This window comes from Neodiprion virginianus, chromosome 4, assembly GCF_021901495.1.
Source record: "Neodiprion virginianus isolate iyNeoVirg1 chromosome 4, iyNeoVirg1.1, whole genome shotgun sequence".
In the NCBI taxonomy this organism is placed as follows: Eukaryota; Metazoa; Arthropoda; class Insecta; order Hymenoptera; family Diprionidae; genus Neodiprion; species Neodiprion virginianus.
The window spans coordinates 26,122,719-26,141,632 of NC_060880.1; the positions used below are offsets into that span (position 1 = coordinate 26,122,719).

Sequence of the window (18,914 nt, forward strand, 5' to 3'; positions counted from 1 at the left end):
AGGTTGTGTAATAATTAAATGGATTGTTCTCAGGGTACAGAAATATATGATTCAAAACATGGGACATTCATTGACCTAGGCATTTTAGATGTATTGCAAATATTTGGTCGCGCTGGTCGACCACAATTTGATACATCTGGACATGGTACAATAATCACAACCCATAACAAATTGTCCCATTATCTTTCGTTACTGACCAACCAATTTCCGATTGAAAGTAACTTTATTACCTATTTGGCGGACAATTTGAATGCTGAGGTGCGTAGTACAGATTTCTCCACCCAATATCGTTTATTAATGATTGGACAAAATTTAAAGAGAATCAATAAACATTCGAATTTTAATTATCCTGATGACATCATAGATGCTATTTCTGTTAAAGCTGTTGTTCTGTCGATTAACATTCCAGGAGAATTCCAATTTAGAAGAATTAGATTTTGACTTTGTCCAATCCTTCATTCAGGGAGATATTGTGGTAAAATTTTGGTACTAATTTCAGTACCGAATCAATAATTGTAATATTGTATTTATGTCACGAAAATGTAGTTTACACGTCTTTTTTACATGCATTTAGTATGTGAAGTAATGGTTTCTGCAATAGTAAAGGAACAGAGAATTAGAAAACAAAGTCGTAAGCCATACTTTTGGTAAAATAAGTTATCGTGTGCACCGTGAAGACAAAGTTTTTTTCGTCTTGCATATTTACCATAATCGTCTTCAGTTCATGCACTTGCTCAACCTACGAATCATATTGCAAATTTGTGCTCGGGATAGAAAACCTATTTTGCCACCTCATTGCGCAATCTACTATTATCTCATTAATGGAGTTTTATTTTACTACAGATCACACTAGGAACGATATCGAATGTAGAAGAAGCAGTCGAGTGGCTAAGTTACACATATTTGTTTGTTCGAATGAGACTCAACCCTCAAGTATATGGAATCAATTATCAGGATGTTATTGAAGATCCCAACTTGGAACGAAAACGAAAGGAGTTAATTGACACAGCTGCAAAAGCGTTGGATAAAGCTAAAATGATTCGTTACATTACTCGTACTGGAGATCTCAGTGTAACTGGTACTGAAACTAAAATCTATTACAAGTCATAGTCGATATAAAATTTGCCACTCATTTTTCTACAATATTTTCTACATTTTATTTAAAGATTTGGGTAGAACGGCGAGTCATTTTTATATTAAATATGATACTGTGGAAATATTCAACGAACATATGAAGCCCATCATGACTGAAGCTGACGTACTGGGAATGATATCTAGGTCACAAGAATTTGAGCAGCTTAAAGTAAGATTTGCGACATTGCAAGCACAATTTTCTAACTTGTAATTTATTTAATGGGATTGCCATCTATTTTCAACTTACGTTTTATAGGTCAGAGATGATGAGATGGACGAATTGGACAATTTAACTACAGACTATTGCGAGGTTTTAGTACAAGGTGGAGCAGAGAATATTCATGGAAAAGTGAATATTTTACTGCAAACATACCTGTCACGGGGTCGTGTCAATTCTTTTTCTTTGTTATCGGATCAGTCCTACATCACACAGGTAAGGTATCTTGTACAAGAGCCAATCACATACTTTCAAGTATAAACGGTATCACAAACAGATTTTCTAATTGAAGACATGTGCATAATTTTTATAATTTTCAATTGATACCACAAAAACGATGAAACGACTTGAATATTAAGTCACTACATTTTATATCGGCAGCTAACAAAGTTTATTATTTACAGAATGCTGTTCGTATCTGTCGAGCTTTATTTGAGATGGTATTGCGAAAGAACAATGCAATTATGGCAGGACGTTTGCTAGGCATAGCAAAAATGTTGGAGTTACAACAGTGGGACCATATGAGCCCCATGCGCCAGTTCTGTTGTTTGCCTCAAGATATTATCACAAAAATTGAAGATCGTCACCTTACAATGGAAAAACTTAAAGATATGGATATTAAAGAAATTGGTAAGTTGTAATTAACTTTATAAAAAATCAAAATACACAATGTGATAGAAACATCTTACCAATGTGGAATATGCAGTATGAATTCATAACATCCATCAATCTCTAATAACAATTAGAAAATAAAGAGTATTATTTAGCATAGTTAAAATGATAACGGATCCATGTATTTTTACATTTTTACAGGAAATATTTTGAGAAACCAAAAGATGGCAGGTTTGATTAAAAAGTGTTGCAGTGAATTCCCTTCCCTAGAATTAGAGGCAAACTTGCAACCAATCACACGAACAGTTCTTCGCATTCGTTTAAAAATTACTCCAGATTTTCGCTGGAATGATAGAGTGCATGGAAAAAGTTCGGAAGCCTTTTGGATTTGGATAGAAGACCCAGACAGTAATTTTATCTATCATCATGAATACTTTTTGGTAACAAGGAAAATGGTAAATATTATCTCAGCTACCATAATGCGAACTTAATTTTTCAGCAGCTTATTACATTGCTTAGTATGTGTTTGTAAATTTCACTTGATATTCAAGCCATCCTTTATTAATCATATGTAACCACACATGGATGTATAGGATTTGATGAAGTTTTTTGATTCGATTCTGATTTCAATGCAGGTTTATGAGAAAGCAGATCAAGATCTTGTGATGACAATTCCACTCTCAGAACCTTTGCCAACTCAATACTTTGTGAAGGCTGTTAGCGATCGTTGGTTAGGATGTGAAATGGTACTACCTTTATCATTTCAAGGTCTGATCCTTCCAGAGACTCACCCACCACATACTGGTAAGTGGTTACATTTTTCTTGCATTCTGTTTACGATTAAGAAGACATCAATTTTTGCCAGTGTTGATGAATTTTCAAACCATTTCTGTGTCATAAATGTTTGCAGAATGCACTGATATTTTTTTTTTTTTAACATGTTAACAGATTTATTAGAACTACAACCACTGCCAGTAACTGCATTGAAGGATCCGAAGTTCGAAAATTTATATAAATTTTCCCACTTCAATCCAATCCAAACGCAGATTTTCCACTGCCTTTACCATACCGATAATAATGTTCTTCTGGGAGCTCCAACGGGTTCGGGAAAAACAATTGCTGCGGAAATTGCTATGTTCAGGGTATTCAAAGAATACCCTGGTCAAAAAGTAAATCCGATCTTTTCTTCGGCACATTTTTGTATCCATTGAAGGAAAATTTTGTACCTGTGAATCATTTAAGTTTATATTCTAGGTAGTGTACATAGCTCCACTCAAAGCTTTAGTCAGGGAAAGAATCAACGACTGGAAAGTGAGAATAGAAGAAAAATTAGGAAGAACTGTTGTCGAGTTAACGGGTGATGTTTCTCCAGATGTACGAGCAATAGCTAGCGCAAGCGTAATCGTAACAACCCCTGAAAAGTGGGACGGAATTAGCAGAAGTTGGCAGACAAGAAATTATGTTCAAAAAGTAGCACTCATCATAATAGATGAAATCCACCTTCTGGGTGAAGACAGAGGTCCGGTTCTGGAAGTGATTGTCTCACGAACAAACTTTATCGCCTCTCATACTTCTAAAGCATTGAGAATCGTTGGCCTTTCTACAGCGTTGGCTAATGCTGTTGACTTGGCAAATTGGCTTGGAATTGAACAGGTGAGCAATCTGAAAAAGCTCACATGTCTAAATCATGGTAGTCAGATTGAGTTTTACACCTCTAGTGCTATACCTATATGTAGATTTTCATCGGTCTACTCTTAAAATTTTTTTATTCAGATGGGACTTTATAATTTCCGACCATCAGTTCGGCCAGTGCCATTAGAGGTTCACATTAGTGGATTCCCAGGCAAGCACTATTGTCCACGAATGGCGACGATGAATCGTCCAACTTTCCAAGCGATCAGGCAGCATGCTCCCTGCAGCCCTTCTCTTGTTTTTGTGTCTTCTCGAAGGCAAACTCGTTTAACAGCATTAGATTTGATTGCTTATCTTGCTGCCGAAAATGATCCAAAACAATGGTTACATATGCTTGACGATGAAATGGACAATATTCTGGTCAACATCAAAGACACTAATTTAAAATTGACCTTAGCTTTTGGAATTGGACTCCATCATGCTGGTCTGCAGGATAGGGATAGAAGAACTGTAGAAGAACTCTTTGTAAATAACAAAATACAGGCGAGTGAAAGAATTTTTCTGCTCTTAGGTCTATTTCGTTCAATATGTATGTATCCTCGAGAGACTAACGGGCTATCAATTACTTTTCTCAGGTACTAATAACAACTGCGACTTTAGCTTGGGGAGTAAACTTTCCTGCTCACTTGGTTGTAATAAAAGGTACTGAATATTACGATGGAAAATCAAAACGATACGTTGACATGCCAATAACAGATGTACTACAGATGATGGGTCGAGCTGGTAGACCTCAATTTGATGATTCTGGGGTAGCTGTAGTTCTTGTTCATGACATCAAGAAGAACTTCTACAAAAAATTCTTGTACGAGCCATTTCCAGTCGAATCAAGCCTACTAGAAGTATTACCAGATCACATTAATGCCGAGATTGTTGCCGGCACGATAAAGAATAAACAAGAATTCCTTGACTATTTAACGTGGACGTACTTCTTTAGAAGATTGATGAAGAATCCGAGGTATTACGAACTCGAGGTGTTAGATCCAGCAGAAGTTAATTTATATCTTTCTGGGCTGGTTGAGAAGACTCTCAGTGTATTAATAGATTCGTATTGTATTGACTATGATGAGGTAAATATGTGTCCCATTTTTATCACTAATATAAGATATTAAAAATATCTTTCAGTCAATTCATACATAAAATTTTTAGTTTTGTTTTTTTTTTTTATGAAGAACTCTTCTACACATCAGATATTTGCAATTTAATATTGTAAAAATTATCCACAGGGTGAAAAATGTTTGTCTCCTCTTTCAATGGGCAGGATAGCATCGTTCTATTATCTATCCCATCAGACAATGTTATTGTTCAACAATAATTTGAAACAAAATCTGACACTGGAACAACTCTTGCGAATCGCATGCGATGCCTATGAATACAATCAATTACCAGTGCGACACAATGAAGACTTACTAAACGAGTTAGTAATTACCCATTTCTCAATCATTCACTGCAACATATTTTCATTGCCAAAGCCAGTCTGGACTGGTTTTTTAAAAAGGTTCTTTCTGTTTACTATCACTTGCCATTTGGCAACATGATTCATATTGCATTTTATTGTAATCCTGGATCTGGATTCTATACTTGTCGTAGTCTCTTTTTGAACCCAATACAGTGATTTCGTACTATTTTTCAATTCTTTACAGGGAATTGGCAAAAATGTGTCGTCATGCGGTGGATTCATCAACTTTAGATTCTCCAAATACTAAAACATTTCTACTACTGCAAGCACATTTCTCCAGATTGCCTTTACCCTGTGCAGACTATCTAACTGATCTTAAATCTGTTCTTGACCAAGCTATCAGGATACTGCAGGTAATTTTTAGTTTACTATTTAAATTAATTGAAATAATTGAAGAACTGCATGCCGAAATTAAACCACCCTTAAACCACTCATAATTCCATATCAAACAAGGATCACATAGTTAATATATTGGACTATAACTATAAAACTTTTAAATTCCTTTAATAGTTTCTCGAACCTAATTTATGCTAATGAAAATTTTGTTATCTTACCAAGGCAATGATAGATATTGTGGCCGACCGGGGTTGGCTTGGAGCAGCATTGCGTCTCATGCAAGTGCTTCAAATGATTATTCAAGCAAGATGGATTGATGAGTCTGCGTTGCTAACTTTACCACATCTGGAGAAGGAGCATTTGCGGTTATTCTCTACGTTGCCAAAATCTTTGCCCATGTTATGCACTGTCACCCATGGAAATTACAGCCGGCTAGCAAATGCTCTACAAGAAGAATTTGTTGACAGTGAAATTCAGCAGGTAATTTATCGACTACATTCCTCGTTATTACCTACACAAAACCTATTGCATTTCATTCAGTTGATTCGTTACTGCATGTCGTAATCTAATACTGATACTATTCTATTTATATAGATACATCAAGTTATCAAGGAAATGCCAGTAATATCCGTAGAACTGACATTACAAGGCTGGTGGGCGGATGGTAGTACAGAGAAGAAAATACCTCAGCCTGCTGGACCTCATTGCTGGATAGATGTTCACGAAAGCAGTGATTACACACTAATTGTGGGCATGAAAAGAAAGAATCACTCTCACAATCTCAAAGCACATTGCCCTAAGTTTCCAAGAGGAAAAGATGAGGGTTGGTTTTTGATATTAGGTGATGAAACCGAAACGGAGTTATTAGCTCTAAAGAGAGCATCGGGTATTAGAGGGCAGCGCAAGTGTAGTCAGCTATTTTTTTCCACTCCACCATGCATAGGTAATATACTACATCTTTGCACTCTATTTTATTCTTTAACACTATGAAGACTTTCATTAGATTTTAGTACAGTGATTGAAAAGTAGTTGTTCACTTTTGTATTAAAGTGAAAATGTTGAGACCCGACAAAACAATATAAATTGAAATAAATTTACACTTCATGAATAATTCTGACTCTTCGTTTTCAAATATATTGTTACAGGTCGCAAAAAATTGACGTTTTATCTGATGTCTGATTGTTACATGGGGCTGGATCAACAGTACGACGTACATTTGAATGTCATTCCATCGTCAAGTACTGATCAATAATTTATTACATGTTGGTATATCTAGAGATAAGACTTATCCTTTACAGAAAAGTGAGTGTTTGGAATTTGATGATAATAAGTTAACACATAGAAAATGTGAACTAAGCTGTTTTAGAAATTATTCCAAAGGGTAAGTACCTAGCTGTTTCCTCAGTAATACCATAAGCAAGTATAAACGTATAATCGGTAAAAAATCCTAAAGAAATTTGATGAGAAAATAAGAAAAATTACGAATGCGGCACGTTATTAAACTAGAATATAGTGCCAATTTATGTATTTAACTTACCAATAGCACATTTTATATCTGTTCTTTATGAACGGTGGGCATTTGTTACGAAAATTTTAGCTGATATACGTACTTCACTTTACAATTAATATTCACAGACAGCGATGCTAGTTTAACAAAAAAAATTCATGGTCCAATAATCACCAGTATGATGTGATATATAATTTATAATAAAATACCCATGAGAAGCGTACCAAAAACGAGTAATTGCAGATACCAGGAGAATATGTGAAATATATTTATAAATATTCAGATAAAGTTATGTAAAATAATTTCTGATAATAAAATAATTTTGTTTTACCGATATTTTGTTTAAATAATGTTCCCGTTGTGTCGAAAAAGATTTATTCGAAGGATGTGATGAGAATGATTTGATACAAAATGTCTAATTGCAGTAAAGTAAACTTATGTAAAGCTAGCAAAACGCTGGTAGTCCTAAATTATTGAAAGAATCGATATTTACAAAGTAATTCGTACACTTAATGAAATTAACCGAATCATGCGATGTATGTAGATGCAGGTTTACAATATCCTCATAATTCAACATGGGAAGTTAACCTTTTTAAATATTTATGTATTCAAACAATCAGTTATATATTTCATGCGTAGCTGCATTAGTACAAATAAATTCACCATACAAAAACGTTACTACTAATTTTATAGCACTTTACTTTATTGTTTACTTACAATGTGTGTTATAAATTTTCACTTGACAGGTCTGAATCGACTCAAATCTATTCACTTAATATGCAATTCGAACTCTTTATATTTTAAACTGAACGTTTGTAGAGTTCTACATTTACCTCTCGATTGTTTTGATCTTGACATGGAGTATCTTTAATCATGTTAGGATTGGAACTTTCTTGAAGTTTAGACCGTATATTCAGGTAAATTTGGGATTACATTAATGCATCTTTGTTTGGTGCAACTCATTCAATTAAGTTATACACCCACTTTTCATATATTGGTATAACAATTTAATGTATTCAAATCTGTGGTAAATCAAAATACGCACATTTTAACTATTAGAGGTTGCTTGATTAAAAATATTAACAAGATATAAACTTTACAATATATTGACTTTAATCAGTACCAGGGTGCTAACAACAAATTACCCACGTTCATTGTGACAAAGCATATAAGAGGACCACATCTACCTTGTTAATTCTCAATTTAACAATGCGAAAAGTGAGTAATACACAAGACAAGCAATTTATTAGAATCCAACACAGATTGTGAGAAATATCATAGTATTGCACGTCTTTTACATCTGTACTGACTGGTAAATATGTAAGTAGCTTGCAAAATATAATATATCATTGATTTATAACGTACTGATTAGAAACCTGCTCTACAACTGAAAATAAGTCAAGCATGTAACTATTAATTAAACACGCATACGAACAAAATTTTCTAGGAATTTAAAGAAGAGTCAGCAATGTAAGTAGTAAGCCAAATTAAGATTTTACACAATATTGGCAGAAAATTCATTTTTGTAACAAAATTACCGGAATAAATACATATAGAGTAATGATAATATTACCAAAATAGAAAATTCTTATATAGTAATTGTCCAACAAGGTCGTATGTATGCATATTGTTACATGTGTGTACATAGCCCTTAACTATAAATTAGAAATCAGCCATTAAATTATCTAGTAAGTAAGCTATGTCCACATTTATTTTATTTTAGGATGTAAAAAAGAAAATTAAGACCAAAAAATTAACCTTTCTATGATATATGTCAAGTTGAAAATACTTCAAATGCAAGCTCAAAACACATCAGTGAGCCTCGTTGAATTTACCTCCTTTGAATAATTTACGTTGTTGCTATATGAAAAGAATTAGTTTTTTAATCCACAATCTCCACTATATATTCTTGGCTTAAAATGAGAACAAATACCTTCTGAATTTCAGTCAACTGCATGATAGATAATTATAACATTCAAGTCTGATCACAGTATACACTGTGTTCGCTGTAATGTTACTACATACACTGCTATTAATTAGTAAATAATTTTTCAATTTCATATGAGTACCTTGCGATTCGCATAAACCTCAGATAGTATCACATCACTCAAGTAACAACGCAGCACTGGCATAACTAACAGAACTATCACTCATATTATTACATTGACTGCTTTGAGCATATTTGAGGAACTTAAGGTTCATCTTTTGGCCATTAGTATTACTTCTTAAACTGCTGATAGCCTAAAACAAAAAAATTTGGAGTGAAAAAATCGGTAGATATCCAGTACGTATCTTACGCTGCACGTTAGAATGATGATATAGTCAATCTTTACAAACGCCGTAAAAGTTCACGTATTTCAACTATTATCAATGACTACACATCACAAACTTGAAACGCAATTATACAATCTGAAGTGTGTTTCATAATTTATGCATAAGTCTTGATTTTCAAATGGTGTTGCTTCACTATGGTTCGAACTCAAATTGAATTTTTTGAAAGAACTTATTGTTAGGACTGAATTGTGTAAGTTTCACTATGAATTTTAACTTCATTGACATAAGTTTAGAATTGCAATAAGAATAACTGTTCTAACTATTTACCTGCAAAAGCACTCCAATTGGATGTCTTCCACATATAGTATTTCCATATTTTTTAAGATAATCGGTAAAAGCAGGTGGATTTAATGTTTCAATTATGTCCATACCCTGTGGATAATGACATATTCACAATTAAATGAATCAGACGACCTGTAGTGTTTACATTAAATTTGACAAGTACTTTATATACGAAAACCTATTGCAAAACAAGAAAGAAAAAAATACAGTTCAAAAAATTGTTGCTCTTTGGAGTGAATTTATGATCCATCAGTTGTATCGAAGTCAGTAGAGGTACTTACCATTTTATCGAGATTTTGGATGGATCTATGTATGGGTCCACACGAACGATCATAGTAAGTATAACGAAAACGCTGACCCCAATGGCAGAAGTCAGATGATATAATAAATAAGCTTTGTGGATCAGCCAAATAAGGGGCAAGTAGATTTCCGTAAGCAGCTTCTCTATCTGGGTTTAAGGATCCTACTAAAATTGGAATTATAGTAAAGGAGTCCTTGAAGCTGAAATATTATCAAAGTAATTAATTTAAAAAAATTATTATCAACATTTAAGAATATACCAATACGTAATCGCATATTTATTCCCTTAGAATAGGATTCAAAATATAAGTATACAAAACACGTACTCCTCCATAACTTTGGCAATGTAAGGTAAATGCATCTCGATGCTATGCTCATCCTCGTCGGTGTTCATATCCATCCATTCAAATTGATTAGTTTCTTCTAGTTCTCTGTAAACTGTAAGACAGAACTATTTAAAAGTTAAAAATTAAATACAAGCCATGCATACTGACAGTGTAACAGAGAATTTCCATGGTAGTGCAATGCTGCTGCAAAAATGTACTACATCTGTTTAAAAGTTTTTCCAACAACAAGAAAAAAAAGTTTAACTGATATCAACTCTCTGACTATTGGTTACAAATTAATGAAATTAAGAATATGATATAAGAGTACAGCATAACTTTCCAGTTGTCACAGATGTTTTTATGTATTGAATAAGCGTGTCCTACAGTTGATATTATTATTATGTATAAATATGGCAATACCTGTCATTGAATAAGAATTTTTGAAAAGATCTTATCGAGAGATAACCATTCAAGACAATATTTTAAATAAATGAATAAATTTTGGGCTCATAAAAAAATATTGAATTAGTAAAAGGTGAAACTTGCTACTATGCATTTGATTATGACGCTGTTAAATTCCAAAACAATAATATTCACCTTGTTGATCTATATGTAGATCATACAGAGGTGTTCGATAAACAGATGCAGAGGAGAGAGCACATCCTGCCAACCTCACATGGTGGGACGGCCCTAAAATAAATATCCTGCGGCTGTGCAATAGAAATTTCATTATAATTGAAATTAGGAATTTTCCCTACTTGTAAAAAAAATTATCAGGACATCAGTGTCTCAGAGGATACAAAACATAATGTGCAAGAATATAGTTTATAAAATGTTAACAAAAATTGTCATTTAGTTTTTGAGGGTAATGTATGGTTTTACATTTCTTTTGCTTATACTTACACAACGACAGGACTGATTTGCCGATAAGCGAATCCAGCGCATGCTCCGCAGTAGGAATAGCCTGCATGACTGTAAAGTTTTGTTTAAATCTTTTTGTCAAACGCCACACTTACATAATGGTTGTAATGATTGTAATTATTACTAACGGGGCGATAATTGCTCTGGCTGGTCCATGGGTCAAATCTGCAGCATTCAACCAGCTGCCCAATTGCTTATTCAGCTCAGTGCCTGTAAATAATTAAAACATTTAGCTGTACTCAGGTTCATTTTGCTTTTGATGTATAAGCCCACGATATTTTTACTTTTCCAGCAAAGCAACAAAGCTGTATTTCGCCTTTAACATTATTACCAATCTGATTGCAATAAACCTCAGAGGAACTATTTGTACTGATTAATAAATCACAAGGTAAATGAAATATTGTGGCAAACAATGAAGAGTACGAAAAAGAAGTGCAGAGAGAATCAAGTATATTGCGCCGTACATAATGAATTTTGTAATTTTTTAATGGGTTGATGACCTCAAACAAAGGTTATAAACACAACTAGATGATATTCTCAAGGAATCATTTGGCCATTATAGATGATTGAAATTAACGTATATTCAGGATTTTCTCACCAGAATCCGTATACCAGCTACCAGCGTGCGACGCCCTTCTGGTCACTGCCATTGTTGAATATTAACTGTAGAATTCAATATTTTTTTAGAAAAGGCAAAGTTTGCCACCCAGAATCGTCAACTACCACAGTTTTTACACTGCTAGTGGTGACAGTACGCACTTTTCTTAGTTATCCCTGATTTTCGAGGCGTCTGACGTTATTTGTAATTCCTGTCCATGTTAGGCAACTTAGAACGGTCGGCAACGAAAAACTGTATGACAGATTACTTCGCCGAAAATTGCATTTGCCCGTTCAAATAGATGCAAAATACTTTTAAACAATACTTTCCGTCTATAATAAGTGTTTATTGATCCTTGGTTGTTTCAAATGATGAAATCTAACCTGATTTTCATTTAACGCCTAATGAGAATTTAGTTTCTTAGGGTTTATAGTGAACGCAATCGATAATCGCACATTGTATGGCTCTAATTCGCGCCAAAAATCATTGGAAGGCTAGAACAGTTGTGGGTTTAGTTACAACGTTGGCCAGTTCTGACAGATATCATGGAGTCCGCTGCTGCGGCGTGGGATTTTTGTGTTCTCCTACAAGAATAATGTACTTACATGAATAATATCAATCTCTAACTGTACCCCTCATACATGTATATAAATCTGGCGAGCCATATATTGTCAACTTTGTTTTTGGCTAATTGTAAGTGGACACAATGGGGATTACCGGTTTACTCCCGTTTTTGGAGAAAGCATCGACGAAGGGCAATATCAGTCAATTTGCCGGAGGGACGGTAGCTATTGACACTTATTGCTGGCTTCACAAAGGAGCCTTTTCATGTGCCGAAAAATTGGCTCTCGGACAACCCACGGATGCGTAAGATATTCTTATTCTTTCTTGCTCGGAATAAAATTATATCTATTCTGTGAAATATCCATGTTCAGCCAATAGAATTGAACACCGACCTATCATAACATAAGGATTGATTATTATAGACTCACAGTATTTTACATATCATCCGGATACATCCTTAAAACTATTTGAAACTGTGTTCGAAGGCCATCAAATTGATTTCGAACCAGCAACACTCGTCCTGTATGTTGTCTGAAATGGCTATGGAGAGATGAAATATCCTGCATGCTGAATTTTCCGGTCTCTACTTGTATTTCAAGTAATACTAGCAAAATCAGTCGCAGTCTGTTGTATTTTGTCAGTCCTTGAAACATTGTTCTGCATTTGTTTTTAAATAACATATGTTGAATAGAATGAATTTGTAAATTATCTAAAATCTGACAATCTGTGGATTAAGTAAATATTCAAACTTACTCATTTTTATTCTAGGTATGTTACATATTGTATGAGGTTTGTTAATATGCTGCTTGGCAATAACATTAAACCAATACTAGTATTTGATGGATGTCATTTGCCTGCAAAAAAAGATACAGAATCTAAGAGAAGAGAGTGAGTATTAATATATAAGTCCATGAAACTTGACTTATTGTTTACTACTATCAAATGCAGTTTGAACCTTGTAAAATTAAGATTCACGTTGTTTCTAATGTATTGAAAAATAACGTCAATAAACCATAGAAGAATAATCAATTAAACTTATCAGAAATATTACACTGTCACTTGCCTTATACAATTCATTGAAATGAATATTTTTTCAGACTGAGAGACAAGAACCGTAAAAAAGCTGCTGAATTAATACGCCTTGGTCAAGTGGCAGATGGAAAAAATCTTTTAAGACGGTCAATTGACATATCGCATGAAATGGCATTGAATCTCATCAAAGCATGCCATGAACGCAACATTGATTGCATTGTAGCACCATATGAAGCAGATTCTCAGCTAGCGTATTTAAACATTTCTGGCATAGCAGATGTTATTATTACAGAGGATAGTGACCTTACATTATTTGGTTGCAAAAAGGTGAATCACGTCAGACAAATGTTGAAATTTTTGGTATTTTCATCTGATTACCTTACTAATCAAAGTTGGCAATTACTTAAAATTGAAAAATTGCAACTCTAATTCCAATAGTGGCGCATCACTGCTATATATCTTAAAATCCCACACCAGCCGCTACAATTTTTATTTTTAATGTTTAGTGGTTAAATATGCCAGGTAGATCGTCATATCAACTGCACCAATGTGTTACTAATACAAATTACTCCACACTGCAGATATTCTTTAAGATGGATGTCACAGGTAATGGTGTACTTGTCGAACAAGATCGGTTTCATTTAGCAATGGGTGTGCGGTCCGAGCACTTTAGCATGGACAAATTCCGCTATATGTGTATTCTATCAGGTTGCGATTATTTGCCCTCGCTGCCAGGCATTGGCCTGGTCAAGGCGTGCAAGTTCATTAACAAGACCGCTGAAACAGACATGCATAAGGTACTCTGCAGTTGTTCTCAATGTATTCAACATCATCTAATTTAATATTGAATACTTCACTTTGTATTATAAAGTTGCAAGTTTGAAATGGGTATTCTTTTTTTTAAATGGTATTCACTGTTTTGTATTGTGTTTTTTCCACGGATTTTTATTTGCAGGCGCTTACGAGGTTGCCCTCATACCTTAACATGAAATCCCTAGATGTTTCCATTGAGTATAGGGATGCATTCCTCCGAGCAGATGTTACATTTAAACACCAATTAGTATTTTGCCCTTTCAAAAGAAAGCAAGTACGCCTCACTCCCCCTACAACTGATGTCACTCCAGAACAATTGCATTATGCAGGCAAAGAAATGCCTGATGATCTAGCTTGGCAGTTAGCTATCGGCAATTACGATCCCATGTCTCTAAAGAAGATCCACAATTACGATCCTGACACTTATGCATCTGGGAAGGTGAATGAAAAAACCAAATCTACTTGCATTCATAGCACATCAATGTTGATTTCAACCAAATACGCTCTCTTATATAGCTCCACAAAATTCTTGTATATAATACTCATTTCTTTACGCTACAAAAGCATATTTAACAAACTTCATTTATTATACTTTACACTTCTTCCAGAGTATAAGAAGAACCAATTCTTGGAAAGCTGCACCAGTAGTAAAACATGACAGCATTTGGAATACAGATTTTAAAATCAATAAAAAACCACCAAAAGAAGACAAGCAGACAACATTATGGCCTGATACATTCGGCAAAGTTACTATTCTTAAAACATCTGACATTGCACGACCGTTAACGTCACCTAAGCGCAGTTATGAAGGTATTTTCTTGTTATTTTTACTTCAATCATTTAATCATGGTTTGAAAAATCAGGTTATTTCACTTACTGAACATTTGTTGGAAATTGTTGTAAATGACACAAAAAACGTGCAAAGAGAATGTCATGTACAGGGAGTTTATTCGCTACCTTTATAATATGTTCAACGCTAGCCAGATCGTAATTTACAATGGAAAGAAATAGTGGCAAAATAATTCCAAAGTGTAATCACTAACTTCATTTTCGTAGTGACACTCTCTGTTATCACCATTGGCAACAAATAATGACACAAATTATATCTTTATTTTTTTACGTGAGTTTGGCATGATGAACTTCAGCATTAGCTTTTGTCAGAGGTATTGAAAAAAATTAAAGAATTTTATTTGGCAAAGTATGAACTAATGAACCTAATTTGATTTTAGAAGTTAACGAGATGGAACAGGAAGAAATGATTAAATTATATACAAGAAACAAATCTGAGAGTAACAAACGTTCATGTAGTGATGTTGATGTATCTAATCTCCAACTAGATACGTCTGGTTTAGAGGAGAGAGAAAAGTCCCCAATATTAGTCAGGAGGGCAAATCCGTTTGCAAAGACCACTAAGTCTCTAGAGATTTCTCCTAGCCTTTTGGATAAAGGCAAGAACCGTTCTAAATTTCGAAACTTGGCTAGATTTCGGCCGACTGTGGTAGACAATAATATTTTAACAGAGAGTAAATTTTTTGCACAAACTACTGATTTACCCAAGCAACCAAATTTCAAAAATTGTGCAACAGCTAACTATCCCGCAACGGAAAAGTGCTATGGCCTGTACCAATCCGCTGACTCTAAGACATACAAGGCAGAAGCATTAGAATATGACAATTATCTGCTTTCCAGAACAGATGATCAACAATTAGAGTGTAAAGAATTAGATATTAAAAATGAAAAAAGAATTCCTGCTGTTGAAGATAGAATGGAAATATCACAGAATCATGCAGTCATACAAGAGTCGTGCATATCTGAGTCGACGTACGAAGAAACAGTAACTGAGATGCATGGTGCCTTACCTGTAGCAGAAGAGGAATCAACTTCAGGTGTAAATTCTTTAGACATAGTTTATACTGACAGGGATATTATTTTACCTGTGAATACGCGAAATTCAAGTATTGCAAATGGTTTAAAAGATCTCCAGCCAAATTATACGAAGCCCAATTTACTGCAATGGAAAAACACCAAAGTAAATAGCTCCACAGCATTGCTGTCGATTGGTGTTTTGAACAGCCAAAATAATGGAACTCTGAGGGCGATGCAAGGAGCTGCTAAAACGGTATACTTCAAACCTTAATGTGTGTGTTGTTCAAAATTTTCTAAGTTCTAACAATGAGTATACATAATTTCAGAATCGTCTACCTCGGACCAGAAGTGTAAATAAAAAATTTCAACCTGTGAAAAGAAAGTCTCAAGTAGAACAAGGACAACAATGTCTGCTCAGCTCATTTGGATTTCAGAAAAAGTAAGCTTGCTAATATCTTGTTCCTGATTCAGGTTGCCTTTTTGCGTACCCTAATAATGACTGCATATTATTTGTCCGTTTCTGGCATCGATGAATTTAAAAAAAATTGTCGATCACCAATTTTTTAATATTGAGTATTCAGTGTATCATCATTTCATTGATTTCACTTTTTTTCAAACACGCATCATATCGAAATCAACAAATAAAATATTTAATGCAATTACTTTTCCAGAACTGGTCTTCAACATTGAAATTCAGATTTAGCTAAACGTACAGGGTGCATTAAGCAACATGGATTGCGGGTTCAAAAATACATTGTTAAGCATATTGTTAAATAATATAATGAATACAAACAATGAAAGGGAGCAGTTTGATTATTTATAACGTTGAAACAGTCGCTAACTAAATATTTGTATATGCAGATTAAGTATGTTGTTTGTTGAGTTAGAATGACTTTAAATAATTTGTTTAAAATATTTCTACGTAAGGGCGACTCGCAAGGTACTGACGCAATTACCATGTGATTTTTCTACGAATATCAAATCCAAACAGTGTGTCTGGCTATACGATATTAAGTTGTTCACACACACGTTATGTCTGAAGATAGTATAGTACTAATAATTTTTCAGTATAGTCCATATCGATCTTATACAGCATAATTTCGAAGATACGACCAATTCAATGTGATTCATTAATTTATCGTTCCTAGACAATTGTACTTACATATGTACATTTTTTTTGCAAATCAAATACCTCTAATAATGAGAAATAAACATATTTTTGATAATCTGTGATCAACTTAATTTGCGTTTTTTTAAGTTTTGAACTGTGAATGTTTTTGGGCACTCAGTGAAAAGAAAATGCATGTCAACGAAATATAAATTTATTCGATATCAGATAAAAATATTTTGACCAATTAGTAAGAAGCATTAAAGTTCGTCTCGAATAACAACGTCATCAACTTCTTCCAGTTCTTCTTTTGGCACAAGTTTTATGAGTTCTATTATAAATATAACAGTTGCATTTGGAGGTACTTTTGGTAATGCGCCAGGTGTTCCATAAGCCAGATCTGGTGGTATTACAAGTTTTCTCTTTTCTCCTTCACACATTCTACAAAAAAAATTGATTAAACAGTATACGATCCTCCTTGATATATTCAAATTTAACGAAATCACAAATGTTGCAAAAAATGAAGCAAAGTTCAGTAACTAAAGCTGAGAAATATGCCAGAAAATTATATGTCTAAAATATTCGCTGAATGAATATGCCTTTAATTAACAAGGCATGATATAAAAAAGGAGATTCTAGGATATAAAATAACATGACGCTCTGGAAGTTGGAAAAAATTAAAATTGTAAGTACCCCATGAGACCTTGTTCCCATCCTTTGATGACTTGACGATAGCCTAAAGTCACCGGCAAGGGTTCACCATAAATATAACTACTGTCAATTTCTGTACCATCTTCCAATGTTCCCTGAAATCGAAGAAACGTGAGAAAATTATTAAGTAGAGGACACAATACTGTTACGAATCAAAAACATTAAACATAAGAAATTAATAGTGCTTTCGTTCCCGAAATATTTTATAAATCTTCGGTAGTGAAAAACAAAATGTTTGAATTTGTAACATGACGCAAATAATTCTGCAAATAAAGTTTCCTAACTTTTGGCCAGATTTTCGAAAAAAAAAATATTGAATGATTGTATCACTGATTTTACTCCGTGATTGTATAATCGTTGTAGAATTTTCACAATAACTCCGGGTAAAAAAAGCATACCACATAATGCACGTACAAAGTATCCCCCTTTTTCGATTTGACTTTACATTTGTCCACTCGTTTTTTTATGCCAATTTGTAATTTTCTCTTCGTACCGTCATTGACATTGGCACCAAGTGACAGTGACAAACAAACTGAACCCAAGAATATCAGATAACTCTTCATTCTTCAACAATATAAGTTACCGTTGTTCGATTCTTAGACCGAATGATAATTTTTATCCGTAAATATACAAACACTGGTCACGTATTTTGGATTTATATCGGACATAAGAGGTTAGGTTAGGTTGTGCATTCTGGTGATCGCTGCACAAAACAACCGTCATTTGCACAGGGTAGGAAGTACAATTACGTGTTCGCTAAACTGCTGCCAATTGTGCGACTCAAAGGACGAACTACTTTAGAATTATGGTAAAGTAAAATTTTTCTTAACACCATATACTGTAATTTTGTTGGGAAATTAAAGTTTTAGTAGTATACTCCGGTACATTTGATCAAGGATTGTTACCAGAAGTGCAAAATTCTAAGTTTACAATTTCTTTTTCACCGATGAATAGTCACACACTAACAGAATTTATTTCATCATTGTCTGCTTTATGGAAATTGTTATTCATTTCAAAATAATTACAATTCATCACTTGATAACTCGTTATACATGTTTACACCGATGCGTTTACAAGATCGCATGATGAGGGAAAGTTTGATTGA

General features: G+C 33.9%; 4 protein-coding genes across 18 annotated transcripts in view; 2 read left to right on the top strand and 2 right to left on the bottom strand.

Moving 5' to 3' along the window:
• The window catches only part of LOC124303104 (activating signal cointegrator 1 complex subunit 3), a 12,881-nt gene extending 5,593 nt beyond the window's left edge, over positions 1–7,288 (top strand). For all 8 annotated transcript variants that reach the window (XM_046759914.1, XM_046759911.1, XM_046759906.1 and 5 more), the window contains exons 13-28: positions 34–258; positions 844–1,078; positions 1,167–1,303; positions 1,391–1,567; positions 1,756–1,981; positions 2,165–2,418; positions 2,599–2,767; positions 2,912–3,132; positions 3,218–3,616; positions 3,737–4,138; positions 4,231–4,722; positions 4,879–5,069; positions 5,296–5,464; positions 5,670–5,927; positions 6,042–6,390; positions 6,593–7,288. In XM_046759914.1, the coding sequence (XP_046615870.1) occupies positions 34–258; positions 844–1,078; positions 1,167–1,303; positions 1,391–1,567; positions 1,756–1,981; positions 2,165–2,418; positions 2,599–2,767; positions 2,912–3,132; positions 3,218–3,616; positions 3,737–4,138; positions 4,231–4,722; positions 4,879–5,069; positions 5,296–5,464; positions 5,670–5,927; positions 6,042–6,390; positions 6,593–6,699 (4,011 nt within the window). In that variant the 3' untranslated portion in view covers positions 6,700–7,288. The remainder of the gene's footprint in view (positions 1–33; positions 259–843; positions 1,079–1,166; positions 1,304–1,390; positions 1,568–1,755; positions 1,982–2,164; positions 2,419–2,598; positions 2,768–2,911; positions 3,133–3,217; positions 3,617–3,736; positions 4,139–4,230; positions 4,723–4,878; positions 5,070–5,295; positions 5,465–5,669; positions 5,928–6,041; positions 6,391–6,592) is intronic.
• An 885-nt stretch (positions 7,289–8,173) lies between these two features.
• Positions 8,174–12,030, bottom strand: LOC124303123 (protein MEMO1). 4 transcript variants are annotated; one of them, XM_046759965.1, is made up of 9 exons: positions 11,877–12,030; positions 11,716–11,780; positions 11,246–11,327; positions 11,100–11,168; positions 10,794–10,906; positions 10,197–10,308; positions 9,852–10,071; positions 9,556–9,660; positions 8,174–9,195 (listed from the first exon to the last, which is right to left on the bottom strand). In XM_046759965.1, the coding sequence occupies exons 2-9, from the start codon at positions 11,765–11,767 to the stop codon at positions 9,058–9,060; spliced, it is 891 nt and encodes a 296-aa protein (XP_046615921.1). In that variant the 5' UTR covers positions 11,768–11,780; positions 11,877–12,030; the 3' UTR covers positions 8,174–9,057. The 4 variants fall into 4 exon arrangements, with proteins under 4 accessions (XP_046615921.1, XP_046615920.1, XP_046615922.1 ...); XM_046759964.1 differs by lacking the exon at positions 11,877–12,030 and having other exon boundaries at positions 11,716–11,870; XM_046759966.1 differs by lacking the exon at positions 11,877–12,030 and having other exon boundaries at positions 11,100–11,160; positions 11,716–11,857.
• A 73-nt stretch (positions 12,031–12,103) lies between these two features.
• Positions 12,104–17,216, top strand: LOC124303109 (exonuclease 1). Of its 5 annotated transcripts, none has more exons than XM_046759924.1 (10): positions 12,104–12,582; positions 13,048–13,167; positions 13,377–13,638; positions 13,893–14,108; positions 14,267–14,563; positions 14,733–14,934; positions 15,354–16,010; positions 16,101–16,243; positions 16,317–16,429; positions 16,662–17,216. In XM_046759924.1, exons 1-10 carry the CDS (start codon positions 12,422–12,424, stop codon positions 16,678–16,680), a joined length of 2,190 nt encoding a protein of 729 aa, XP_046615880.1. In that variant the 5' UTR covers positions 12,104–12,421; the 3' UTR covers positions 16,681–17,216. The 5 variants fall into 5 exon arrangements, with proteins under 5 accessions (XP_046615880.1, XP_046615879.1, XP_046615878.1 ...); XM_046759923.1 differs by having other exon boundaries at positions 12,105–12,312; positions 12,414–12,582; positions 15,354–16,243; XM_046759925.1 differs by adding an exon at positions 12,702–12,877 and having other exon boundaries at positions 12,460–12,582; positions 15,354–16,243.
• An 80-nt stretch (positions 17,217–17,296) lies between these two features.
• On the bottom strand, positions 17,297–18,800 carry LOC124303127 (peptidyl-prolyl cis-trans isomerase FKBP2). The gene is made up of 3 exons (XM_046759972.1): positions 18,208–18,800; positions 17,792–17,904; positions 17,297–17,539 (listed from the first exon to the last, which is right to left on the bottom strand). Exons 1-3 carry the CDS (start codon positions 18,370–18,372, stop codon positions 17,359–17,361), a joined length of 459 nt encoding a protein of 152 aa, XP_046615928.1. The 5' UTR covers positions 18,373–18,800; the 3' UTR covers positions 17,297–17,358.
• Between the last annotated feature and the right edge of the window lie 114 nt (positions 18,801–18,914).